The sequence below is a fragment of the Sorex araneus genome, chromosome 1, assembly GCF_027595985.1.
Source record: "Sorex araneus isolate mSorAra2 chromosome 1, mSorAra2.pri, whole genome shotgun sequence".
Lineage (NCBI taxonomy): Eukaryota > Metazoa > Chordata > Mammalia > Eulipotyphla > Soricidae > Sorex > Sorex araneus.
Genome location: NC_073302.1, coordinates 100,511,073 through 100,538,478, shown reverse-complemented (window position 1 = coordinate 100,538,478; position 27,406 = coordinate 100,511,073). Strand labels below are relative to the sequence as shown.

Genomic DNA, 27,406 nt, shown 5'->3' with positions numbered 1-27,406 from the left:
CAACCAGGGGGCCCACCCAGCGGAACCCAGGTGAGCGGCGCTGGGGACCCAATGGCCTCTCTCATGGGGCTGGAGCGATAGCACAGCGGGGAGGGCGTTTGCCTTGACGCGGCTGACCTGGGTTCGATTCCCAGCATCCCATATGGTCCCCTGAGCACTACCAGGGGTAATTCCTGAGTGCAGAGCCAGGTATGACCCAAAAAAACAAAAAAACAAACAACAACAAAAACCAACCGAATGGCCTCTCTCGTGCAAGGCGGATGCTTTGGTCAGGGAGCCGTCCAGGTCCCGAAAGGGTCATGTTTTCGCTGTGTCTAGTCACGCATGTAGTCCTGAGAGTCACAACCCATGGCCCATTCCAGCCCGTTCTCTCCAGGTGCTCCAAGGAGCAGCGGCAGGGAGGCGCGTGCCCAGGGCGGGATGAGGCTGGAATGCCCCCTGCAGCTCACGGGCCAGACAGAAGCTCCGTGCTGCTCTTGCCCAACAGGATCCAAGTGGCCGCCTGACTCACGGTAATTCCCCGAATCTTACCAAAATAAGTCACTTTCTACCTCTGTATTTTTCAAGTCCGGATCCAAATGAGCCCTCCCCAGTTTTTGAGCCTTTTGGACTCCAAATAAGACCAAAACAGCGGGATCTAAATACCTGCTAACACCCCAGCTTATTTAGCCGTGGTCGCTATTATTCGGTGATGGTGATATTAATTCATGGGCCAGGAAAGAAGCAGCCCACAGACACAACACAGCCTCAGGACTGAGTCCGGCTTGAGACTGGCTGCTCTCCTGTTTAGCACCAAGCTCCTTACAAAGGAAGGCAGCTCAGGTAGAGAAGGGAGCACCAAGTAAAGGATGCTTGGAGGAGCCGCCCGGGATGGGAGATCTGCGTGAAAGTAGACTATAGACCAAACATGATGGGCATTTCATACCTACACTATAGGTCACAACACCCTAAAGGAAAAGGAGAGAGAGAGTAAAAGGGAATTCGCCTGACACAGAGGCTGGGGGGTAGGGGGTTGGGGGATGGAAGGGATACTGGGAACATTGGTGGTGGAGAATGGGCACTGGTGGAGGGATGGGTACTCGAACATTGTGTGACTGAAATGTAAGCATGAACGTTTGAAAGTATCTGACTATATCTCATGGTGATACATTCACTGTCACTGTCTTCCCGTTGCTCATCGATTTGCTCGAGAGGGCACCAGTAATGTCTCCATTGTGAGACTTGTTGTTACTGTTTTTGGCATATTGAATATGCCACGGGTAGCTTGCCAGGCTCTTAAAAAATAATAAAATAAAAATTTTTAAATAAATAAAAATAGATGTTTATTTTCAATGTGAAAGTATTTAGAACTTCATCATATTGATGACAGGAGACTTGAACTGCTTGTCTACCACAGTTCTTTTGGTTCTTTCAATAGTGGAATCTAGGGGCTGGAGCGATAGCACAGTGGGTAGGGCATTTGCCTTGCACGCGGCCAACCCGGGTTCGATTTCCAGGACCCCATATGGTCCCCTGAGCACTGCCAGGAGTAATTCCTGAATGCATGAGCCAAGAGTAACCCCTGTGCATTGCCGGGTGTGACACGATAAAAATAAATAAATAAATAGTGGAATCTATAGGCCTTGTTATAAAGGTTATGAGACTTTCAAACTTGTCAGCTTCTCTATATATACCCACACATATGTATGTATTTATGCACAGATAGTGTTAAACCATACACCTAAGATTCTGTAAACGAATGATAAATCAATAAAAGGATAACTATAATAATAAAAAAAAAGAAATACAGCTCTCTCGGTTCCCCTTGGGAGTACTCGCGGAGACCGTTCTGATCGCCGTGATCAGCTCTGAAATAAAGGCAGACTTAACGGCTCTTCCTGATGGAGTCACGCTCTTTGCTCAAGTCGCCCATGTGGAAAAAGAGAAACATGATTTAGACTTTTCCCGAACCTGTCCCTTTGCCTGTTCACCTTTGGAGAGTGAATTAAAGCTGCCGCGAGGCTCCGTGTTAGCTGCCCTGGGGCCACGGGCCGTGGAGACAGACGTGTGCCCTGGGACCGGTGGGACTGCATCTGGGACCCGGCCCAGGGTACGAGACAAACATGCAAGGACACACAAACACACAAGGACGGCCCGAGCTTTGAGGCTACCAAGCAGCCCTCAGTGGGCTCACAGACCATTTATCTACTATCATGTCACACAACACGCCCCCCTGCCCCACGCTGGTTCCCAACCTGTGAGCTGTTGTTTGACGGTGATGTTGCGGACAGCCGGAGATCACACCAACATTTCGGCGGGGTGTTCCTCAACGCTCTGAAGGCAGGCACTCCTGACGGAGACATCCTGACAGTCGCCTGTTCTAGTTTGGCCAAACTGCCCTCTACATCTAGAAGACCCTGAGCAAGGCTTTTTGTTGTTGTTTTGGGGTCACACCCAGAGGTGCTCAGGGCTTTCCTCCTAGCTCCACACTCAGGGACCACTATTGAGGGGACTCAGTGGGGGAGGGGGGGACGGAATTCGGGGGGCTGAGCCTAAGTCGGCCAGATGCAGCAAAAGCCTTGTCCACTGCGCTATGCCTCCAGCCCCAGGCCCGAAACTGATTTATTCTATGACTTCTTGGGCACAGTTGTGCTTGCCCTGTAATCTACTCTGCTCTTTCCTGGCTGCCCTCTGTACCACCCATTTACATTCCAAGGCCTAAGCTGCTTTTGCTCTAGGGTCTTGGGGTTAGTTAGGAGGATGCTGTACCACAGGCCTGACCCTTCCCGGAGGCACCAAAACCATCACCCCGTGCAATGGGCGGCATTGGTGCAAGGCGGCTCCAAAACCTAGGCCGCCTCTCCACAAAGCTCCAGCCCTGCTGGGGACCCCACAGAGGGGCTCGTAGCAGTGACAGTGTTCTTGCAGGTGTTTTCCACCTCATCTACAAGACTTAAAAACTTCACACCAGAAAAAAAAAATAAATAAATAAAAACAGCTCTCGGAAAACCATCTCAGGCAGCAGAGAAGAAAATCTGAGCGGAACCCCCGGTGTCCACAGCCACTTTCCAATGGCAAATGCACTTCAAACGTCGATTTTTTTTTTTTAACATTTGTCTTAGCTCTGCAGAGCTTCATAATGAGCACCATCCCTAGGGAGCATCTTCTCGCAGTTCTCTGTATCGGTTTGCATTTCCCACCCTGCAAGAGAGACTGAAAGGAATAAATCATTCTTTTTCCGAATATTTGTTTCAAGAAGTCCCACTATGAAGAAAAACTTCAAGGACCATAAAGCAGAGCAGATTTGAAATAACACAGGGTTTTTTTTTAGTTTATATTCTCATTGCCATCATGTTAGATCTTGAATCTCCTGTTTAAATGCAGTAATATATAACCCTGCAGAGACCGGAGACACAGATGGTACCCAGGGCAAACGCTCGCAAACCTAAATGCCTCTGAATTGGGTCTCCAAGTGAACTCGGCCTCTCTCACTCGCTGCTGGTGAGAACTAAGACAGCACATCCAGGGGCAGATGGGCAGCTTCTTAGAAATTTTTGTCGAAAGGGAAAAAAAGACTAATTTAGCTGATGACTTACAAATGTTACTCTTAGCTATTTATCCAAGTGAACACTTGGGTTCATGTAGATTTCCTTCAGCAGGGGGCTTACATATGCACACAAGGGGATAAACACAACTAGACCATGAAAGAAAACCAGGTATCCTTGTACGGATACCACACATGGATGGACTCAACGCACTGACGCCAGCTCTTCTACTACCACCTGTGGATCACACTTGAATCTAGCTCAATTGACACAAATTGCAGCACCGAGTTAATGTGTTAAAGACATTTTGCTAAATTTAAAAGCACTCTGTTGCCTGATTCTAGTCTCTTGCCATCTAAGAAAGGCGAGATAATAGGGATGAAATGCAGACAATGCTTTTTCAAGAAGAAACTAGGACTCTTGTGGAAAAAGGTTTATTTTAGCATTGATCAGGGGACTGCAAGATGAGCTTTGAGCATCTGGGTATGCCAGAAAACACAAAACTTAAAAAATAGAACCAAGGTTCCTGAAAACTTAAATAAACAACGACAGCTGGAACCACTCAATGGCCTTGCAGCAGTTAAAGACCGACATCTGGAGCCACCCAAATATACTTAATTTCTGTCATTAATATTATTCAAATCCCACCTTTAAACTATTCTCAACATCTGGAAATGTATTTCACTGTCACTGTATCACTGTCATGTCATTGCTCATCGATTTGCTCGAGCGGGCATCAATAACGTCTCCATTGTGAGACTTGTTGTTACTGTTTTCGGCATATCAAACATGCCACGGGGAGCTTGCCAGGCTCTGCAATGCAGGTTAGATACTCTTGGAAGCTTGCCGGGCTCTCTGAAAGGGGCTGGGGAATCGAACACAGGTCAGCCACGTGCTAGGCAAACGCCCTACCCGCTGTGCTATCGCTCCAGCCCAGAAATGTATTGAAGGTTTTCAAAAAGTGATTGAAGGATCATGGAATATTTAATGTTCCCAAGAATAAAACTAAGAAGAGCTATGTAAGCCCTATGTAAATAAAATCACAAAACTTTATTGAAAGACATTATAAAAAGATTTACCAGATGGAAAGCAATGTCATTTTCATAATAACAAGCCCCAACGTGGCAAAGATTCTAAAAATCTATTTAAGGCTATCCTGTCTTTAAAACTTCTGTAGGATGTTTCGGTGAACTTGAAAAGCTGACTCTAAAGTTGACAAAGAGTAACACCCACCTGGGAGTCACAGAGACGTTCTTTCAGGAGAAGAACAAGGTCTATGGATTTATGGAGCGGTCACACCTCCTCAGCCAAGTCCCGTTCGCAAACTGAGACTAACGCCGCATACCTCACCAAGCTTCACTGAGGCTTCCACGGGCCCACCCGGGCCAGGCAGCCACCGTGCTCAGCCAGCGCAACTCTCTGAGGAGGTGGCGGGCGGGCTCACTCCCCCATCAGGACAGACGCTGAGGAGACCTCTCAGGACATGGGGACACCCAGCCTCGTCCACTGCTCCGGCCTCCAGCATCACTCATGGGCACTTTGACTCGAGTCCTGAGCTAAGAAAATGCAGCACCTGAACCTCCCTCTGGTCAGGAACACGGAACAGGCATCTAGAGCAGTTCTGGATTTCCGTGAGATGCCGCCCGCTGACGCATAAAAAGGGAAATGATGATACTGACCAGCATGCAGGTGAAATTCTAGTTTATACCATGGCTGCATGTTATCGGGGGAAAAAATGAAAATATGTAGCTCACAGAAAACACAGGGCATATAGGTGCTATGCACACCTTCACCTATTTAAGACATTTATATTTAGGACATATATATATACATATATATATATATATATATATATATATAAATCCAGGGCTGGAGCGATAGCACAGCAGGTAGGGTTTTTTCCTTGCATGCGACCGACCCGGGTTCGATTCCTCAGTCCCTCTCGGAGAGCCCGGCAAGCTACCGAGAGTATCTCGCCCACTTGGCAGAGCCTGGCAAGCTACCCTCGGCATATTCAATATGCGAAACAGTAACAAGTCCCACAATGGAGATGTTACTGGTGCCCACTCGAGCAAATCGATGAGCAACGAGCTGACAGTGATACAGTGCTATCAATATATGTATATATATATATGTGTGTGTATATACATGTTCATATGTGTGTGTATATATACACATATCCTGAAGAGAGGTGGGTGAGAATGGCCAGTTGCTGTGTGTAAGTAAACACGGAGGTTAGGAACATGCCCGAGGACATAAGCTGTGTGTGCCACTTGCGCATCGCACACGTGTCTGACTCCAGCCTCTGCTTTTCGTGCTCGGGAGGGACCCTCCCAGGACATGCTTGGGGGTCGGGTCCGTGCTGGGTGCTCCTTGGCAGGTGGTCAGCACTCAGGCCCGTGATGAGGACGATGGGGTGTCCGGGCCACGCCAGCAGGGCCTGGGGCTGGACGGCTGCGTGTGAGCTGACCCCAGGCCGAGCCGCTGACTACCAGCCTCTTCCTCTCCAGATGAGATTCCTCAGTCTCAGGCTCCAGACTCCGCCTCCTCGCCTCCGTCCCACCAGCAACCCCACCGCCGAGGGAAGCCCGCAGGAACTTGACCAAACATCCCCCCTCAAAAAAAAAAAAACAAACAAACAAACCACTGAACAGTTTATTTGCATTTAAAATGCAAATAAAGGAATAAAAAGTCCCCATGTAGCGAAATACAAATCCAGAGAGAAATGCTTGTAAGAACAAAAGACGGTAAAGCTTCAGGGTGTCATCAGGGGGAATCTGTCCAACCCGGCAGTTCAGCGATCTGCCCGTAAGATAGGAAACGAGTCCAAACCACTTGCTGAGAACGTTCTCGGAGCCTTCACTTACAGCCCGGGCCCACGGCAGGAAGCGGGCCCTGCTCAGCTCACGGCCCCTCACTGAGGGCACACTCCCCTAGCCAGGAGGGGCCGCTGACCTCGGCCAGAGCCCTGGACCCACGGAGGTCAGAGGCACACACTGAGATTGGGTCGTAAAGCCCAGAACTGGGAGAAAAATCCAGAATTGGTCCTGACTTAAGGTAGTGGTTTATTTTTCGTATAACGAGATTTAAATTCATAGTCACCGTCTGGATGTGGAAATGACAACGTCCTTTATTTTCCCCGACGGGAACAAAAATTGCCCATCAATCTCCTGCTTCAGTCTTGGTAACTAAGAGTCTCATTCACGGCACTCCCGGGAACAAGGGGGTTTTCCTTCCATTCCATGGTCAATTCTCCAAATCTCTGGACACCAACTAGGGCACCCTACAACTTTCAGTTCTGACACTGGTGCTGGGAATTAGTCCTAAACCCCGTGGTCAGGGCTCAGTCCTGAAGTGCCCAGTCCCGCTCCTCTCTGCCCGGATGTGACCCTAAGCAGCCGCACACAAACGGCTCCTCCGTTCCTGAACGCCCATGATCCCAGAGGCCAACTAACTACTTTCCGCACCCAGCGGCTTCTTGCAGAAATGCCTCTAGACTGTGAACTAAGCTACGGCCCCATGCTGCCCCTGGAGGGGAAAGGTTTTTCTCTCTCGGCCTTTCCTTTCCCCGGCAGTGTGGTGACCGCCATCTTATAAGGCCCACTAAAGAGAGGTACGAGCTTGCAATGATGCGACTCCTGGCAGAAATTTCTCTGGACTTAATTACTAAAATACCAGAAATCCAAAACCATGAGGCTGCTATTGCGGCCACACAACCTCATATGCTCTTCATTCTCAGCAAGGGAAAGCAAATTATCAAATGATGCCTTTTCGGCAGGTCTGATTGTTGGGGGAAAATTCCAAATAATAATAGTGAGTTTTCTGTTGAAATATTGAATGTAATCAAAGTAAAGAGAAAGTAAAGTGAAAATCATCAACCACACGCGGGGGTGGGGGGATGGGAGTTATACTGGGGTTCTTGGTGGTGGAACGTGTGCACTGGTGAAGGGATGGGTGTTTGATCATTGTATAACTGAGACTTAAGCCTGAAACCTTTGTAAGTTTTCACATGGTGATTCAATAAAAAATTTTTAAAATAATAAAATTTAAAAAAAAATTTAAAGTGCCAGTTCCACACTGGGCACCAGGCCCAAGTCCCAGGGCCTAGCAGGACTCCTAAGCAACCAGCTGTCCATCTGGGTCCCTCCAGTCCCTTCTTTGAGCTTGGTCATTCGCCAGGTCCACTCATCAGCCTCGGAAAGTCACTGGTTTGGGGCTAGAGAGACAGTACAGCGGCAAGGAACAATGAAACAATGAAATTTGCAGCCACTGGTTGGAACAGGCATCCTAAGTGACGTGAGCCAGACGAAGACAGACACCCACAGGACGGCCTCGCTTCTCTGTGGAATGGAGAATAATGGATGAGGAAATGGACTGCAGTGAAGGGGGGTGTCGTGTCACCCTTGACACCAGAGTTTAGGGATGACGAGAAGGAAAGAAATCAAGGGGGGGGGCTGGAGCGATAGCACAGCGGGGAGGGCGTTTGCCTTGCACGCGGCTGACCCGGGTTCGAATCCCAGCATCCCATATGGTCCCTTGAGCACCGCCAGGAGTAATTCCTGAGTCCATGAGCTAGGAGTAACCCCTGTGCATCGCTAGGTGTGACCCAAAAAGCAAAAAAAAAAAAAAAAAAAGAAAAAGAAAAAGAAAGAAATCAAGGGGGTCGGAAGAAGAGAAAGGGAAGTAATGGGTGAACAGGCTCGTACCTTACATGGCCCCTGGCAGGCGCCTACAACGTGCTCATCTAGGCACACACAGTGTCTGGGTGGTATGTTTCCTAGGTACGGGGTGAGGAAGAAAGGGAGCAGGTGCCACCCCACTGTAAGAGGGTAGGCTCCAGGACTGGAGGAAGTGATGGGCTAAGGGTTGGTCGTGAACACATGGGCAACTGGGATTAACCCCCAACACCAGAGTCCCCCGAGTCCCACCAAGACGCAGCCCTCAGCAGAGCCAGGAGTGAGCCCTGAGCACAGAGCCAGGAGTTAGTTGACTCCAAACAATAGTCACTCCTGGGCACCTGCTCTCTTGACTTGCCCTAACTTCCTAGCACCCCAAAAGCAGGGTCCCAACGAGGGACTGGATGGACCCAGGGCAAGCTGTGAGCTACCCTGGCATCGAAATGCGCCAGGCCAAAGCACCATGTAAGTTAAGAGCATGGTCATGGATAAACTGTCATGATCCAAAAAGTACCAAGTGAATTAGAACCCTGCTAGGGTTAAGAAAGATTACTCTGGCCTGAGCACTGTAGTCTAAGCTCTACAGAGAGATGTTCCCAGGAGAGCCCCCCTACGAGCTCAAAGTATCTCCTACTGTGCCCATACAAAATATCGTGAAAATGTGACCAACCGGCCTGGCCCTCGTTTCTTCCTTCGTCCGCCCATGGCATCAGCTGTCCCGGGTAGGGGAGCAGCCAGAGACCACCGGACGCGGGTGGCAAGAGAGAACTGCGTGCTTCTTACTCGTTTCATGAATACACATCCCCTGAGCACAGAGCCGGGAGTGATCCCTGAAGCATAGAGCTGATAGCGGGAGCGAACCCCGAGCACAGAGCCGAGAGTGAGCCTTGAGCACAGAGCTAGGCGTGAGCCCAGAGCACAGATCCAGGAGTGAGCACTGAGCCGGGAGCGAGCCCTGAGCACTGAGCCGGGAGCGAGCCCTGAGCACTGCTGAGTGTATCCCCGAACCAACCAACCCTTGGTGCACACAAGTGTCTGTATGCTGAAGCCAGTGCTCCTCGTCTAGACTACAGCCCTCTAAACTGTCGTTCTGCCAGGTTGATTCTCCAAAATATACTTTACACCAATAACATCATTAAAAAAAAATCCACACGAGAGTAGCTTAAAATATATTTTTATCAGAAATAATCTTGGCAATAAATAATCATCTGCTGCGGCTCCGTGGACGTGTGGACGCGTGGTCGCCGGGCGGGGCGTGCTTGTCCATTACCCACACGCACACGGACCTTCCTCCCGGCGATCCCACGTGCAGGACGGCGCGTTCTGTGCGCCTGTGCCAGCGCCCGGAGCCGGTAGGGCGTCCACCGCAGCCTGGACGGAGGGTCCCGGCGCAGGGGGCCCAGGCCTGGGGTGGACACGCGGCGGCAGCAGCTGGGTCCCCGACGAGCGACTCCTGGGCGCGTCCGGAAGCGCCGCCCCCCCCCCCCACCCGAGCCCGGCCCGTCCCTCGCTCGGCCTCGCCCCCGCCTACGCCCAGACGTCCTGCAGGTAGCGCCGCTCCTCCCGCAGTGTGGCCAGCGCGTCCAGGGCCTGCAGGCTGGTCAGCCCCGCCGCCCGGCTCAGGACCTCCACCAGGGCCTCGTTCACGTCCCGGGCCATGTTCTTGGCGTCGCTGCAGGACACGGAGAGACGGAGAGACGGCACCCACCGGTGAGAAGCAGGACGCGGCCCGCGCCCCGGGCGGCACCCGGCAATCGCCAAGGCCCCTGCTGCGACCCGCACACGGGCACGCACACGGACACGCACACACACATGCACACATGCACACACATACAAACATGCACATACAGAAATGCACACACGCATATACAAATGCATGCATGCACACATATACAAACACACATGCATACACATGCACATGCAAACGCATACACACATGTACACACACATGCACACAAGCGCATACACACATGCACATAGAAACACGCAAATGCACACGCAAATGTATACACACAAACGTGCACACACATGCACACATACAGGCACACACATGCACATGTGCACACACACCAGCAGGGCCCAGAACAACACCCTCTGCATTGCACACACACACATGCACACACACCCCCTCTGCAGTGTCCACAGCACCCCACACCCCTCACACGCACACACACTGACCCTCCACAGCAAACACCTCCCTCCACTGTGCTTCTCCCCCGCGTGTACTGGCTGGCGCCCGTGAGAACTGCACTCAGGTGGGCAGCAGGGGCCGCTCACGCTGTGTCTGCAGCCACCCAGGACAGTGCCACGCGACCACCCACGGCCACGAGCACTGATGGGGTGACTGAGACTCGGCTAAAGGCTTCGTGTCCCGGCCCAGACGGCGCCTCGAGGCCAGGCCCCGACAGACACGCCCCCATCAAGCACCGAGGACTCGGCCCTGTGACCCATCCCTGCTCGGGTGAGCATTCACCTGGAAACACTCACCCACACACGGAGCACTCACATGCGGAGCACTCACCCGCAAGCACTCGCCTGCACACGGAGCACTCACCCACACACATAGATGCAGCCGCACACGAGCACTCACCCGCACACGGAGCACTCACCCACAAGCACTCACCCGCACACGGAGCACTCACCCACACATGTAGATGCAGCCGCACACGCGCACTCATCTGCACATGCGCACTCACCCGCACACTTAGACGCAGCCACACAGGGAGCACTCGCCTGCACGCGGAGCACTCACCCACACACGTAGATGCAGCTGCACATGTAGATGAAGCCGCACACGAGCACTCATCCGCACACGGAGCACTCACCCGCACACGTAGATGCAGCCACGCTCCTGCAGGAGGGCGTGGGCCAGCTGGGCGCCTTGCCGCCGCAGGTGGTCCTGCACGTAGCGCGCGGGCGCCGCCTCCCCGTCCGCAGGCGCGTCCCTCGAGAAGGACACGTGCAGGTGCGTGAGGACGCCGAGCTTCTGGAAACGCCGGAGCTCGTCTCTGAAACGCGACCCCCGAGGCGTCAGCGGGAGGCGCAGGGGCCAAGGCGGGGGGAGAACGGGCGCGGCCGGTCGTACCTGAACAGGTAATCCCGCTCGCGGTGTCTGCAGCCGAAAAACAGCCACGTGGCGCCGAAGGGTCCCTCGGGGAGCTGCTCCTGCAGCTTCTCCCTGCGTAGGCGGGAGCAGCAGGCAGGCGTGACCCCGAGTCAGAGGCAGGCCCAGGTGGGGGGCGTGACCCCGTGTCAGAGACAGGCCCGGGCGGGGAGACGGGGGACCAGGGCTGTGACTCGGGGACGCCCCTGGGTCTCAAACAAGATAAACCAAGAAGGGGCCTGAGCGACAGGACAGCGGGCTGGGCACCTGCTTTGCTCGCAGCCGACCCATGCTCAGGCCCCAGCATCCCCCGTGGCCCCCTGACACCACCAGGGGCAACTCCTGAGCCCAGAGCCGGGAGGAAGCCCTGAACTGCTGGGTGTGACCCAGAAACAAAACAACAACAAAGAATGTGGGCGGGAGCCACAGTATAGCTGGTATCCGCCTTGCATGTGGCTGACCCAGGTCTGATCCCCGTTATCCCGTATGATTCCTGAGCACTGCCAGGAATAATTCCTGAGCACTGCTGGGTATGGCCCAAAAAGAAAGAAAAAAATTTTTTTAATTAAAAAAAATTGATTTTCTATCCAAAGAGTATCAGTCCGGTCTCTGGGGACCAGCTCGTACCTGCTGGGCCCTGGCCAGAGACAGAGACACGGGAGGTGCTTGACCCAAGGCCCCAGCGGTGAGGGCCCTAGCAAAGAGCCAGGAGCAAGCCCTGAGCATCACTGGATGCGGACATATAAATAAAACCAAGAACGAGCCAACAAACAAACAAAACAATTGTTCCCTGGCAGACCCGGGAGAGAAATGGTTGGTTCCACCCCTCAGGTCTGTTCTCCAAGGAAGCTGCAGCCCCATGCAGGTACTAGGGTCGCCTGCTCTGACCTCTCACCCCGAGGCACGAGGTGTGTCACTGCACACCCGCTGGGAACACGCTGGAAGCAGGGCCGGCAGTGACCAGGGAGGCGCGAGGCCTTGGGGACGGTCACTGCGGCCACGTCCCCCTAACACGTGTGAGGCGAGCATTTTTAAATCGTTGGTTTGGGGCCGGCCCTGGCAGTGCTCGGGGCTGACTCCTGGCAGGGCTCAGGGGACCATATGGGGTGCCGGGGATCAGACCCGGACCGATGCAAACCTGTCTTTAATAAAAAGCTCAGAAACGCCACAAATCACGGAAGAACTGAAAAGGGCTCTACCAAGGCTCCACCTGGCACTGAGAGGCACGGTCCTGCAGACACAGGAAGGCCCACCTGAGCCGCAGGAAGAGCCCACCTGAGCTGCAGGAAGAGCTCACCTGAGCCGCAGGAAGTGCCCACCTGTGCTCCAGGAAGTGCCCACCTGAGCTCCAGGAAGTGCCCACCTGTGTTCCAGGAAGTGCCCACCTGTGCTCCAGGAAGTGCTCACCTGTGCTCCAGGAAGCCGATGAAGGGTGCTACGCCGGTTCCCGGGCCCACCATTATGACAGGGACAGAGGGGTCCTGCGGGAGGCGGAAGGCGTTGGCAGCTCGGGGAGAGATGAAGATCTGAAACGTGAAGCCCACGGTCAGTGTGGGCGGGAGCCCGGGACGAGAGCAGCAGGCCCAGCGGCCCTCACAGAGACCCGCCGGCCGGCAGCTTTCGGCACACACAGCGGGACGCTGGGCGGAAACCAGGCTCGGTGCTCGCGGCAGGGCAGCCTGCTGGGAAAGTGCTCCTTTCCCTCCGAGTCAGAGACAGAAGACAGGAGACACCAGGCCCGGCGTCTCTGGGGGGCAGCGGGAGCGGGTGGTGCGACCCTCGGCCCGGGAGTCACGGCTGCCGTCCCACAGCCCAGGGCTCGGCCATGGAGAAACACAGGACACGCCAGCCTGCATGTCCACAATGAAGACATGAAGTGACACGGGGGGGGGGGGGACCCTGAATGAAAACGGAGGGGGGGCGGGGGGAGAGAGACAGAGAGAGACGGAGAGAGAGACGGAGAGAGACAGGGAGAGAAAGAGGAGAGAGGATGAAAGAGAGGGAGAGGAAGAGGGAGAGAGAGGAAGAGAGAGAGAAAGGGAGAAAGAGGAGACAGGGAGAGAGGAATGGGGAAGGAGAAAGGGAGAGAGAGGGAAAGGGAGAGAGAGAGAAAGGAGAAAGAAGGAGACGGAGAGGAAGAGGGAGAGAAAGAGGAGAGAGGATGAAAGAGAGGGAGAGGGAAAGGGAGAGAGAGAAGAAGAGAGGAATGGGGAAGAAGAGAGGGAGAGAGAGAGGTAGTGGGAGAGAGAAAGGGAGAGAGAAAGAGGAGAAAGAGAAGGAGAGGGAGAGGGAGAGGGAAGAGGAAAGAGGGGGAGAGGGAGAGTGACCGGCCACCCCAAGTGGACAGAACTCACTGCTCGCCCTGCAGGCCCGGCCGGGCTGTGGCCAACCCCCAGGCTGAGCTGAGCCCATGGACACCCCCTGCCCTCCTGCTGGACAGGCGCGGCCCGGGTGGCCGGGAGAGGCCCAGCAGCCCGGCCCGTGGGAGGCAGGCGGCAGGTGGGAGGGGGCAGCGGCCAGCAGGAAGCCCCGGGCCACATGGGGGCACGGCCGGCTGCAGGCACGAGTGCCCGGAGCCCATCTGCGCCGTGTCCTGTCCTGTCCCGCCCTGCTGCCGGCTCCCCGGACAGTCCCAGCCCTGTCTCCGGCCACCTGCACATGGGAGCCCACCCCGGGCCTCGGAGCGTCCCCGAGACACAACCTGTGCTCACGCCTCAGGACGCCACCGAGTGGGGACACCAGGAAACAGCGACACGGGTCCCAGAGTCATGAGGCAGGTGACATCGGTGGAAGGGGCTCTGCACCCACGGGGCATGGTGGGATGAGAGGGAGGGGTGGGCTGGGAGCCGTCTGGGGGTCGTGAGCTGTCTGGGGGCTGGGAGCTGTGTCTGGGGCCGGGAGCACTGTCCCTGAGCCGAGGGGAGTGTCACCTGGTGTCCAGCTGTCCTGGTGGGGGGCCCTGCTGGGCTGTCCCCGTGCAGGCGGGCTTGGTGAGGCAGGGAGCAGACCCCCGTGAGACCCAGGCATGGGCTTGTTCAGACAGAAGGACCCCGTTTCCCGGGGCCTGGACACCCCCACCAGGCTGCCTGACGCCCGCTGCACCATGCAGGGCGGCGGGGGGCGGAGGGGGGTGCCGAGAAGCCCCGGAGAAGCCCGGACACGTCCCCCAGCGGGCTCCGAGCTCTGTCCCCTCGCGGCTGGGTCCTGCACGGCCGCAGGAGAGCCAGGAGTGGACAGAGGAAACACGAGGAGAAAAGCCGGTGACCGAAAGGGCCCCCGGCCGCACTCAGAGCCCCTGGGCCGGCTGACGGGGCAGACGCGGGTGGGAGCTGTCGGGAGCGTGGCCACGGGTCAGAGATGGGCCCGGGCAGGGCTGCCTCTCCCGTGGGGCAGGAGAAGGCCTGGGCCCGCACCCCGCACCCGCACCCCTGCGCCTCAGGGGCCCCGTCACACCCACTCTCACACCCCCGCAGCCCGTACCTCGGGGGCCGGGGCTCCCCCGCCGCCTGCTCCGTCGCGCGCCAGCATGGGGCCCACCAAGCCCGCGAGCCAGCCGGTGCACAGCCCCCGGCGCACGGCCCCCGCCCAGGCCCCGGACGCGAACTCCACCACGTTGAAGACAAAGCGGAGCCGCCCGGGCCGGCGCAGGCTGGAGCTGCGGAGACAGGGAGGTCAGCTGGAACTGCGACGGACACACGGACACACGGACACACACTCACACACACACACACACACACACACGCGCGCGCCACGCGGGGCCACAGGCACCCGGCCACACACAGGCAGCCGGGGCACAGGGCAGCGGCCCCCCGGGGCCCACCACCCACTCCCAGGATGACCTGCCCTCCCGTGGGCAGCTGGGGACGAAGTGGCCGGGCCTGGCGCAGGGCGCCTGCACTCGGGGAAGGAGACCCTGCAGGGGGCGGAGCCCACCCAGCCCCAGCCCCAGCCCCAGGCCGGCCGCACACGGGTCAGTACCTGGCGCAGGAGTACGGCCGGGGCTGCAGCTTCGGGAGATGTTCTGGAAAGGACGGACACGGCAGTCACCAAGCAGGGCAGGCCCCTCCCGGCTCTCCCTGGCCCCTCCCCCGGCTCCCCCTGGCCCCTCCGGACTCTCCCTGGCCCCTCCCAGCTCTCCCTGGCCCCTCCCGGCCCTCCGGGCACTCACCCAGCAGTAGCTCGAGCGGCGGCCGGCAGGACGGAAAGGCCCGCAGCAGGTCCCCGAGCCCGGCGCCCGCGTCCCGCACCCAGCGCCCGTAGTCGGCCGCGCCCTGCCGGCTGCACAGCTCCTGCAGCCGGCGCCTCTCGGCCTCATCGCCGGTGCAGTCCGCCAGGGCCCGCAGGAACGCCTGGATGGGCAGAGAGGGGACGGTCACTGGGGCGCAGCGGGGCCCACGGGGGTGGCTCACCCCAGGGCCAACGCCTGCAGTTGGGGCTGGGAGGGCCCCGCGCACACGTGCTCAGCCTGGGTTCAACCCCGGCACCCCGCAGGGTGCCCCACGCCCCGGGCGGGCACTGCTGGGGACAGCCCCACACCCCCGGAAAGGGGCACCGCACACAGCAGGCGGGGAGGGGGGGCTCGGCCCGAGCACGGTCACGTGGCACACACGTGAAGTCCAGACGCCACGTCCGGGAACAGCAGGGGCGCTCCGGAGACCCCCAAGTGCAAAACCTGCATTGCCGGAGGCCCCCGCGCAGAGCTGCCCGCAGTACAAGGCGGGGAGTTTCCGCGCGGCTCGGGCAACACTGACACCTAGTGGACGCTCCGCACAGCTCACCCGGCACGGCCTCCGCGGCCTCTGCAGCACTCGAACCCCCCATTAGCCTCAGGAGGGTGGCCCCAGGGGGCCGGGGGGCAGCGGGGGCTGTGCGAGGGGGAGCGCTGCCCACACACGGCCAGCAGGAGCACCGCCAGCCCACCCAGGGCCCCCACAGGCCCCCGCATAGGTCACTGCCGGAAACGCTCACGTCCCCGCGGGAAACTCCGCCTGGAGACCCTCGTCTCGCCGGACACAGACAGCGCAGCGGAGACCCCCGGCGGCCCGCGGGCACCACGCACGGCCCAGGGGCGGCCCGCGGGCACCGCGCACGGCCAGGGGTGGCCCGCGGGCACCGCGCACGGCCCAGGGGCGGCCGGGCTGGCTCGCCGGGCTGGCTCGCCGGGCTGCACGTGCTCCCGCAGCGTCCCTCCCGCCGCACGCCGGCGCCCGGCCCCGGTACCTTCTTCGGGGTCGCCCGTATGTCCACGCACCAGGTCAGGAGGGCCCGAAGCGAGCAGCCCGCGGGGACGTGCGGTGGCAAGGTGGCGCCTTCGGGGGGGACAGAGAACATGGGAAGAGACTCGTGAGCACTTTCATCCCTGGGAACACGTGAAAGGCAGTATTCCACGTCACAGAGTTTCCGACGTGTAGTGTGTGTTGGGGCGGGGGATGAGACCCCACATACACGCAGCGGAGAAGCCCACCCCCCAGGACAGACCCCGCGGGGCTCTACGAGCCAGGCAGAGGAAACAGAAGCACCTTCTCTGAATCAAGAAAGGCCAAGAGACAGATTCTCAGAAAGAAAAGCATCTTAGAGTGACGAGCAGCAGTCCAAGATTCAGAGAAAGCAACTAAAAACAACAAAAAATAAACTTTTCTTAATCATGGGGGGGCAGGAAATGATAATTTATATGCATCAAACAAGCAATGGGAATTCTTTAAGAAAAATGGACATTGGGGCTGGAGCGACAGCACAGCGGGGAGGGCGTTTGCCTTGCACAAGGTAGACCCGGGTTCGATTCCTGGCCTCCCAAACGGTCCCCTGAGCACCACCAGGAGTAATTACTGAGTGCAGAGCCAGGAGCAACTCCTGAGCATCGCCGGGTGTGACCCAAAAAGCAAAAAATAAAGAAAAAAAAAAGGCATTAAGAAAACACTTAATTTCAGAAATTAAGAAAACACTTAATTTCTTCAGAGCTCCCTGCATCTTTCTCTGAACGTGAACTTGGGAAGGAGGCGATGGCAGGCGGGGGGCTGGGGCTGGGGTCTGGGGTCTGGGGCCTGGGGCTGGAGGGCCGAGCCTGGCTCTGTGATCTGCACGTGGGTCCAAACGGTCCCCGAGCTCGGCCGGGAACGAGCAGTCTGGGCGCCGGCAGGCTCAGCTCAGACCCACCGGCGGCCTGTGCCTGTCCCCCGTCCCCAGAGCCCAGTGAACTGCAAACCCGCAAACTGGCCGGCATCCCCCAGTCTCCGCGGGCGAACCCCTGGGGGAGGCCCACAGGGACCCCGGGCCGCCCGTACCTTTCTTCCGGGTGTCGGCCCTGAGCTCCAGGAGGACGCGGTGCTCCGCCCGGCCGGCCAGCTGCAGCCGCTGCAGCAGGCTCTGCACCTCGGCCTCGCCGTTGGGGCAGAGGACGTCCACGGCGTCCCCGGGCTGGTAGGAGAAGTCCGCCTGCTGCGAGAGCCCCAGGCAGGGGCAGGGCCCAGTCAGACTGGGGCTCTCCTGCTCAGGGACTCCACGGGGGGCAGGAAAGTGACCTGACTACAGGGACCTGACGGGCCGGCCGCGCCCAGCCACGGAAAAGAGACCCCTCGGCTCAGAGTGTCTGAGGGGACATCCCCGAGGGCCAGCGCAGGTGGGAGGGGGACGGAGGCGGGATCACTGGGCTCAGGACTGGCCCGAGGGCATGGTGGCGGGGCCCGGGGGTGTCACTGGGAGCGGGGCTGGAGGCCGCTGGCCGCACACTCACACCCCTCGCCGGTGGTGACGAGAATGGGGATGATGAAGCCAACGCGGGCAGCAGGGTGGACGCGGGCATCTGACCACACGGGCATGAGGACATTCGCGCAACAGGGCCAGAGAGGCAGTACAGGGGAGGGCGTTGGCCTGGCACGGGGCCAGCCCGGGTTCTATCCCTGGCACCTCATATGGTCCCCCGAGCACCACCGGGAGTGACTCCTGAGCACAAAGCCAGGAGTAAGCCCTGAGCAATGCCAGGTGTGGTCAAGAATATTTTTAAACAATGAATCTGGCTTCTCTGCAGTGCTGCCCCACCTCGGGGCCTTCCCGGGGGTAAAGGGAGGCGCCGTGTGACCCCCAGGAGCCCCTCACTCATGTCTTGTGCCTTTGGGTTTGAGGGTCACAGAAGGCGGTGAGTGGGGAGACCGGGTGTGCTGGACTCGAACTCAGGCCTTGGGACACATCTGGCCCCCATCAGGACCTGGGCAGGGCCGTGCGGGGGAGTCAGAGAGGGCGCGGGGCCCCGCACACACAGCACAGGACACGGGAGCACGAGCAGAAGCAGAGCGAGCACGAGACTCGCACCCGGGCCCTGGCCAGCTCCATCCGGCCAGTCGGCCGCCTGCGGGCTCCACGAACATGGACACTGCTGCCCCCAAGGTCCACCGCGAGTGGGTCTCTCCGGCCCGCCCCAAGGGGAGAAGGAGGAGGGGCCAGGCCAGGCGTGCGGCCACCCTCCCTGCACCTGCCCACTCACCGCGATGTCCACTTCCACCATGAGGGCAGTTTTCACTGCGTCACTGGCCGTCAGCTGAGCCGCCTTCGTAATCGGGACCCGGAACACCGGACTCGATGTCACTGTCACCGGTGCTGAGCTCTCCTCCTTGGGGGACGGGGAGAGAGCGTCACCCGCCGGGAGCTGGGGGCACCGCAGCCCCCTCGCTGGGCTAATCCAGGGGAGGGCCGGCAGAGCAGCAGCGCTCAGCCCCCGGGACGGTGGACACGCCCCACCTCGGGCCGAGGCTCCGCATCATCCTGCCCCAGACAGAGCAGACGCTAGGCTGAACTACGGAGTGTGAGGCCAGCAGGAAATGAGCCGGCAGTGTGGGCAGGGCCCAACGGTCAGCATGATACGTCCCCAGTCAGCGTGGTTGGGGCCAAAACGGTTAGTGTGGGCAGGAGCCGAAACAGTCAGTGTGGGCAGGGGCCTCAGATGGTCAGCATGTCAGGGGCCTCAAATGGTCAGCACAGTCGGGAGCCCCAAACTTAATGGCCCACAGACCCCTTTGCAGAAAAAAAAAAAACCTCTTGGCACAGACAGGGCCCAATGCACCCCAGGTCACTCCTGCACTTTGGATGGTTCCCGGAAACATCTGGGAAAGACGGGGACAGACGGTCACGGGGCTGAGACGGGTGGAGGCTCATTCCACAGTGCTCACCCGAGGACAGGAGCGCCCCCGCCCAGACCATGCAGGACAAGGGCCACAAGGGTGAACACTGTTAGAGGCCAGTGAGACTGAGGAGCTGGACTGGGGGGGAGGGTCCCCACATGTCCTGTTACTTGTTCCCACCACAGGGACACGCGTGGTAATGTGGGGTCTGGGCGCAGCCTGCATGCCCACACGTCCACACCCGTGGGCCTCAGAGGGGCCGCACATCCCTCGGAACCACTCGGACAGACCCCCAGGCTCTGAGCTGAGCACCCCCACCCCGTCCCCTGAGATGACGCCTGTGACGAGCGGCAGCCGGAGACGGGCTTCACCGCCTGGCCACCCGCTGGCGGACGGGCCCTCTGCGGCGGGGTGGAAGCCCCCAGCCGACCCTCGGCAGTCACAGGTCTCCGCCTATGGGGGTCTCTGATGCACAGCCCACGGCTGCTGCCCCTCTGCACTCAAGGGGGCAGCAGGGAGCGTCTGTCCCACCCACTATCCACCCTGACAACAACACGGGCCATCCGTGGGCTAGGGACGGCAGGATCTCATCCAGCCCCTCTTACAGACCGAGCTGAGCTGTCCTGGGTGAGTCAGACACTCCCACAGGGACCCTGGAGCCCACCCAGAGGGAGCCCTGAGCACTGAGCCGGGAGTGAGCCCTGAGCACTGAACCAGGAGTGAGCCCCAAGCACTGAGCTGGGAGTGAGCCTCGAGCACTGAACCAGGAATGACCCTGAGCACCAGGCAGGTGTGGCCCCAAAACAAAAATAACAAACCAATAAATAGACGAGCTCGATGACCAGAGCCCACCTGTAAGTGGCTCCCTCCCTGTGTGGGGTCCTGGCCAGTGCTCGGGGACCGGGTGCAGGGCAGGCAGCTGGTGCTCCCCACACGGCGCCCGCTGGCCTTGGAGGCCCGGCCCAGCCCGGCCACCCACCGCCAGCCCCTTACTGGGAGGGAGAAGCGCCGTGACCCCGGGGAAGCGCTTACCTGGCCCGGAGTCTCCTGCAGCCGCACCTGGAGGTAGGCGGGGGGCAGGGCGGGCACCGTGAGCTCGGCCAGCGATAGCGGCGGCACCGAGCGGGCCAGCGAGGCCTCGGGTGGGGCAGCGGCGGCCGCCGGGGGGTCCGGAGGCCCCAGGTCCTCCCCCCGCGCCTCGCCCACGCTGAGAAGCTGCAGCCGCGACGCGAGGCCCGACGCGTCCTGGGAGGGGGTGTCCGGCGCCGGGAGACCCCCGGGCATCTCCTCTGCTCCGCCAGACATGACGTGCTCCGACAGCGCGGCCCAAAGCCCGGCGATCCACGGCTCGACCACGAGCTCTAGGCTGGACACGGCAGAGGGGCAACAGGACGTGCCCGGTGAGTCCTCCACAGAACACGGGGGGCACTGCCCACTGCTGGCCTGCCACCGCGCTGCCCACTGTCGGTCTGTCCACTGCCCGTCTGACTGTCCGTGCCTCGCGGTCAGAGCCCCGGAGTCCGGCAGTCAGCCGGGGCCAAGGCTCACACCGCACAGCGCCAGGAGTGGGCCCGGGGCACGGCCCAGGGTCAGCCCCAAAGCCACACCCGAGGCAGACGCGGGCCGTGCGCTCGGCTAACAGGCAGCCTTGAGGGCGTGACCCGGGGCCGGGAGCCAGAGTGGCCGACAGGGACACACACGGCTCTACTTCCGGGCTATTGGCAGGACCGTTAGGGCCACAGGAGGGTGACACTTGGTCCCGGACACCCTCCGCATGAAGGCCAGCACTACCGCCTCCCCCTCACCTATGAACGCCTCTGCCGCATTCAGCCACGCTCCGAGTGCCAAGACAACCCTCCCAGCGAAAGGCTTGTGGGAGGAGAGGCCCTGGGCCTCTAGGGGGTACACCGGGGCCCGGGGGGCGGGGGACACACTAGGGTCTAGGTGCTGACCTCTCCCTGCACTGAGGGGGGCTTTCTGGACGGCACGGAGAGGGCTGGGGAGAGAGCGGGAGAGGAGGGAAGGGCAGGGGGAGGGGCGGGTGAGGGGGTGAGGGTGGGAGAGGGGGGTCCGGGTGGGCTCTCACCCCACGCAGTCGTCCGCGTGCCCGGTGTCATAGAAGTGCCGGGCTCCGAGCTCCTGCAGCCGCCGGTCGATGATCTTGCCGCCGTTGCAGAAGTAGGTGTACTCCGAGTCACCCAGCCCTGGGGGGGCGGGGGGAGCGTGAGGGAGCAGCCAGGCCCGCGCCAGACTGAGAAGCAGCTGACAACGGCCAGCGTCACGCCAGTCCCGGACAACCTCCCCAGCCCCACGGAGGCGCCAAGCCCACGCTCCGTTCACCCCGCAGCAACATCAGACAGACCCCCAGCAGCCGAGGGGGCACCTCTGGCCCGTGACCAGGGACACAGTGCTCACACGAGTCTCCCTTACAGAGAGGAGCGGCCGCACCCGTCCAGCAGGGAGGGCACCGCCCTGCGCAGGGCTGACCGGGCAGTCCCGGGCGATGCCTGTGTGCAGAAGCAGAGGCCTGAGCACTGCAAGGCGGGCCCAGACAGAGCAGGCGAAGCAAGAGGTGACATGTGCCCTGCACGAAGGGCCGCAGCAGCTGACCGCGGGCTTGGCTGACCCACGGGAGGGCCAGGTGGGGGCGGGGGGCCTGACAGGGGGAGACCCAGGGCTCAGCCTCCAGACCCCACGGGCCCAGAGTTTCAGACGCGGGGCTGGACGGGCCAGGCCCACCTGCTCGGTGCGGGGACAGCAGCACTGGGGGCACGGCCGGGCAGGGGGCACCTGGGGGAGACGGGCCGGCAAGCGGCGGAGCTGTGGTGCCCGGGTCAGCCCCGCGGTCCCCCTGACCGGGGCCCCGTGGCTGCTGGCCCCAGATGAAAAGCTAAAGATCAGCATCTCGAGGCCAGGGGCCACAGAGACTCCCAGGGGCCACAGGAGGGGGAAGAGGCAGGCAGGGCGGGCAGACTCAGGGAACAACACTGGCCCGAGGGGCCGAGGCAGGGCCATGCCGGAGCCACCGACCTCCCCAGACCTGCCCGGCTGAGCCTGCGGCGCCCTGGGACGAACCCTCAGGGCCGGGAACCCCTCGCACGCCCGGGCCAAGCAGGAAATCCCGCCACGGGGGCCCCTGCAGAGGAGGCTGCGGGCCCACCGAGGCACAGGCCGGCCTGGGCTCCCCTTCGAGCCACGGCTTCCGTTCAAGCACGCAGAGACAAGGGCCGGAGCGACAGCACAGTGGGGAGGGCGTTTGCCTTGCATGTGGCCGACCCGGGTTCGATTCCCAGCATCCCATAGGGTCCCCCGAGCACCGCCAGGAGTTATTCCTGAGTGCAGAGCCAGGAGGAACCCCTGTGCATCGCCGGGTGTGACCCAAAAAGCAAAAGGAAAAACCATCTATGTAGTGCGTCCCCCCAAAAAAAATGCAGAGGACAAGGCCCACAGGATCACGCGCCCCAGGGTCCGAACCCACTGAACCGCCCGACCCAGTGACCACCGCACGGCGAGAGCGGGGCCCTACCCCCCCCCCGCCCCCCGTGCCCCCCGCGCCCGCCCTACCCAGCAGCGCGTAGCGCAGGTGCGAGAGGCTGTCGGCGGGCAGGCTCTGGTCCTGGATGTCCCTGACGAAAGCGCGGGCCGAGTCCGGGGGGTCTCCGGTGCCCGTGGTGGAGACGACCACCACGAGGGGGGCGCGCTCGGTCCTCAGGTCGAACTGCGGCACGGGAGGCAGGTGAGGGCCGGGCGTGGGGCCCAGGGCCGGCCACCAAGGCTCGTCCTGAGCCACGCCCGGCCCCTGTCCGTGGGCTTGCTTGTTGCTGTTGAGGGTTTTGGCTTTGGGTGTTTTTTTTGGGGGGGATGGAGGATGCTGGAGCCACACCCAGCAGTGGTGCTCGGGGTTTACTCCCTGCTCTGTGCTCAGGGAACCAGAGGCAAGCACCTGAACCTCGAACCCATGTTCCGGTCCCACACACAGCCTGGACCTGATCTCTCGGCCCAGTCCTCCACACCCCCCAGCACGAGCTCGGAGACGGCCAGGGAGGTGGGGACGGAGCAGGTCAGTCCTGGGGTCACGGGGACTGGTTCCTCTCACCCCAGACAGCTGAGAGCAGCCGAGGAACCAGGAGCTCACCTAGCCGTAAGCGTTTCAGGCAGACCTCCCCGCTCTCCTGCACCCCACCCCAGCCTGGCGCGGGGGAGCCCCTGCTCCCACCTACTCATTCACTCAGTCACCAAGGTTAGGGCAGAAGGGGAGCGGGCGCAGGGGGCATACTGGAACACACCCGGCGATGCGCAGGGTTACCCCTGGCTCTGCACTCAGACATCACCCCAGAGGTGCCCGGGGAGCCACACGGGTGCTGTGGGTGGAACCCAGCTGGATCTGGCCGGGCGCTCACCCTGTCTGCCGCACCACGGCCCGAGTCAGTGAGCCCTGAATGCACCTTCCACCGGGGGGGCTATGGGTCAACCCTGCGAGCCGCTGGGCCTGCTGCGAAGTACTGAGCGGCGTCGCCTGAAGGCAGCCGAGAGAACACAGGCAGCACAGAAGGACACACAGAGATGGACAGCACAGACGGACACACAGAGATGGACAGCACAGACACACACAGATGGACAGCACAGATGGACACATACAGACAGACAGCACAGACGGACACACAGATGGACACACAGACGGACACACAGACACACAGACGGACACAGATGGACAGCACAGACACAAATGGACACACACAGACAGACACACACAGATGGACAGCACAGACGGACAGCATAGACGGACACACAGAGATGGACGGCACAGACAGACACACAGACGAACAGCACAGATGGACAGCACAGACGGACACACACAGACGGACAGCACAGACGGACACCTAGAGATGGACGGCACAGACGGACAGCACAGACGGACGGCACAGACGGACACAAAGAGATGGACAGCACAGACAGACACACAGACGGACACACAGGTGTACACACAGATGGACACAGACGGACAGCACAGATGGACAGACAGATGGACACACAGACGGACACAGACGGACAGCACAGAAGGAGAGCACAGACAGACAGCACAGATGGACACACAGAGATGGACAGCACAGACGGACACACAGAGATGGACAGCACAGACAGACATACACAGATGGGCAGCACAGACGGACAGATAAATGGACACACAGATGGACACAGGCGGACAGCACAGACAGACACACACAGATGGACACACAGACCAGTGAGCAGCATCTCCCAGCGCGGAAGCAGGGCTGAGGGCCGAGAGGGGCTTCCCCAGGGCCCCTCTGCCCCGGGTGGCGGGAGCGGGCGGGGCACGAAGCCCTAGGCCTGACTACATCGTCCACCAGGTAACCCCAGCGCCGCGTGGTCTCTGCTCGGGGCCTGCGGCCGGGAGCTAGCACGCCTCTGCTCTCAGCCCCGCGACATCTGCCGTAGCTCTCGGGCCGGCCAGCGACTGCCCTGGTTCTTGAAACTGCTCGTCCAATTTGAACGCTGACCCGTTTCAAACCAACAAAAACACCAAATCCACCCAGAAGCCGCCCAGGAAACCTGAGTGCGAGGAAGACCCCGAGTGGGGGGGGTGGGGGGGCACGGGGCATCCCGTTTCGGTGCTGCAACTGGCGGGGGCCTCACCTTGCCAGACTCGCTGAGGCAGTGCAGCTCTGCCGAGAAGCCCTGCGCCGCGGCTCGCTCTCGGATCTCCTCCGCGATGGCCTTGGCCTGCCCCTTCTGCGTCGCGTAGAGCAGCAGAAACCTCCGCATGCCGCCGGCCCCCCAGGGCGGGCAAGCGCTGAAACAGGAAAGGCACAGGGGCTGCCGGCTAATGGGGTCAAAGGCATCCATCTCTCCCGCAAGCTACTGAAAAAGACACTGACCCCCGCCATGAAGGGGTCTCCCTAATGAATGACCCCCGAGCCCTAACACAAGAATCCACCCAACCGCTGAGCGCAGAGGCGGGGAGCTCTACCCCCACGGTCCAGAGCCCAGAGCCAGGAGCCCGAGATAGTGCCAGCGGTGGGCAGGAGGGGGGGCCCTGGACTGGAGCACGGGCAGGACTGCATCCCTGGCACCCCGCGGTGCCCACCTTCCAAATATGAGCCTGGAGTCAGACCGCTTGGGTCTAGATCCACTCACAGCTGCAACAACTGAGAAAAGACGTGAAACCGAGTCTCAGTTCCCTCCCCCTGAAAATGGGGAGATTGATGCTCGTTCCCACCGGATGGACCCCGAGAGCTATAGAGCCCCCAGACGGTAAGGGGCGGCAGTTCCTGAAACTTGAATCCCTTTGTTCACTACAAACGGGGGCCCAGGACGGTAGTACACCAGGTACAGCCTGTTCCGGCTGGCCAACATTAACGCCCTTGGTACCAATCCTACATAGTGCCCAGAGCGCTGCCAGGAGTGACCCCCTGGGCAGAGGCAGGAGGAGTCCAGAGCAACCGCCAGGTGTGGCCACAAGAACCCCAGTAAAGCCAAGCTCCCATTTAATGGTAGGATTCTTGGGTGGAGAGAGTACAGGGGCCAGGGTACTCGCCACATTGCCGGCCCCCTCCCAGTCCGTGGTCCCAAATACCCTGACAGCGCCACGTACAGCCAAAACCCCCCCACCCCAAGTCTTTCAAAATGAAGTGGCAGAATTCTTGATTTTTACATACAGTTCAATTATATTTAGCATTATTACCTGCACGCACCCGTGTATGTTAAAAAGGAACAAAACTATCTCCTGCCCACCTGAGTGTATTACTACCATTTTTTTTTCCTGAGAGAACAAGGAATAAGATACAAGACACCCCTGGGCGTAAGAGATACTACATCTGGCCAGGAGCTCGGCTTGTGCCCACCCTGCCAGGGTACCGTCCACCGTACCACATAAGAACCCCGCCAGGAGTGACCCCAGAGCACAGCCAAGTGTAGCACAAAAACAAAACCAAGGAACCAATAAATAAGATACAAGCACTGCTCAGCATTCCCGACTCATAGGAACTGGCACGAAGCACCAATATAGAGTCTGCTCCTCTGGTCCAGGCAAAACCAAAGAAGGACACAATCAAGGCCCGGACACGCTCAGCAGCAAGAGGCGCTGGAGACTTCAGAACAACGACTCCGGGGAACCGCGAGCAGTGCTTGTCAGACCATGAACGCAAAAAAACTGAGTACAGGAAAAATAGGACTAAAAAGTGCTCGCGTCTGTATTGCAAACCACAACGCCCCAGAGCCGAGAGAGAGTAAGCAGGAAAGACCCTTAGAGGCAGGGTCCGGGGTGGGGAGGGGGTGTCGGGAGAGAAACTGGGGACACGGGTGGTGGAGAACGTGCCCTGGCGGGGGGGGGGGGGGGGGGGGGGGGCAGGTGTTGGAACATTGTATACCTGAAACCCAAGCATGAAAGCTTCGCAACTGTATCTCACGGTGATACAATAACAATAAAACAAAGTAAAGCAGCTCCTGGAGGGCTGGTCAAGAGCCGGGGGCGGAAACGTGGGCGCTCACGACCTTTGCCTGCGTGTGTGTCCTCCTGCCTCTGTCCCCAAGGGCTGGCCAGGTCCAGGGCTCTGCCAGGACGAAGCCCCTGGACAGCAGGCACTGCCCCTGCCGCGTGCACAGAGGGGTTCCCGGGGCGCCCGCCGGGCAGGCTCGGCCAGCGGGGCGGCCGGACAGGAGCCCGCGAGTGTCCAGGACCCTCCCCGCGGCCAGCAGCGTCCAGGGGTGGCCAGCAGCGTCCAGGCGCGGCCAGCAGCCTCCAGACGCGGCCAGCAGCGTCCAGGGGCGCCCCTCCCGGCCCAGGCAGGCCACAGAGGCCGGTGCCCCAGTGCCCCGAGCCCGCCGCCGCCGCGCTGCCCACAGCTGCACCGGGAGCGGCCAGCCGAGAACTCACCTGCGCGCGCGTGGCCGGCCGTCCCGCCGAGCCACGCCCGCCGACCCGAGCGCGCATGCGCCGCCGCTACAGCCAATAGGAAGCTGGGGCGGAGCCGC

General features: G+C 60.1%; 1 protein-coding gene across 1 annotated transcript; it reads right to left on the bottom strand.

The window, feature by feature from the left end:
• Positions 1–9,351: 9,351 nt before the first annotated feature.
• On the bottom strand, positions 9,352–27,401 carry MTRR (5-methyltetrahydrofolate-homocysteine methyltransferase reductase). The gene is made up of 15 exons (XM_055123656.1): positions 27,309–27,401; positions 25,070–25,226; positions 22,979–23,132; positions 21,501–21,618; positions 20,447–20,780; positions 18,781–18,906; positions 17,585–17,738; positions 16,524–16,612; positions 15,472–15,652; positions 15,282–15,324; positions 14,784–14,958; positions 12,711–12,829; positions 11,286–11,378; positions 11,026–11,208; positions 9,352–9,872 (listed from the first exon to the last, which is right to left on the bottom strand). The coding sequence occupies exons 2-15, from the start codon at positions 25,196–25,198 to the stop codon at positions 9,728–9,730; spliced, it is 2,043 nt and encodes a 680-aa protein (XP_054979631.1). The 5' UTR covers positions 25,199–25,226; positions 27,309–27,401; the 3' UTR covers positions 9,352–9,727.
• Between the last annotated feature and the right edge of the window lie 5 nt (positions 27,402–27,406).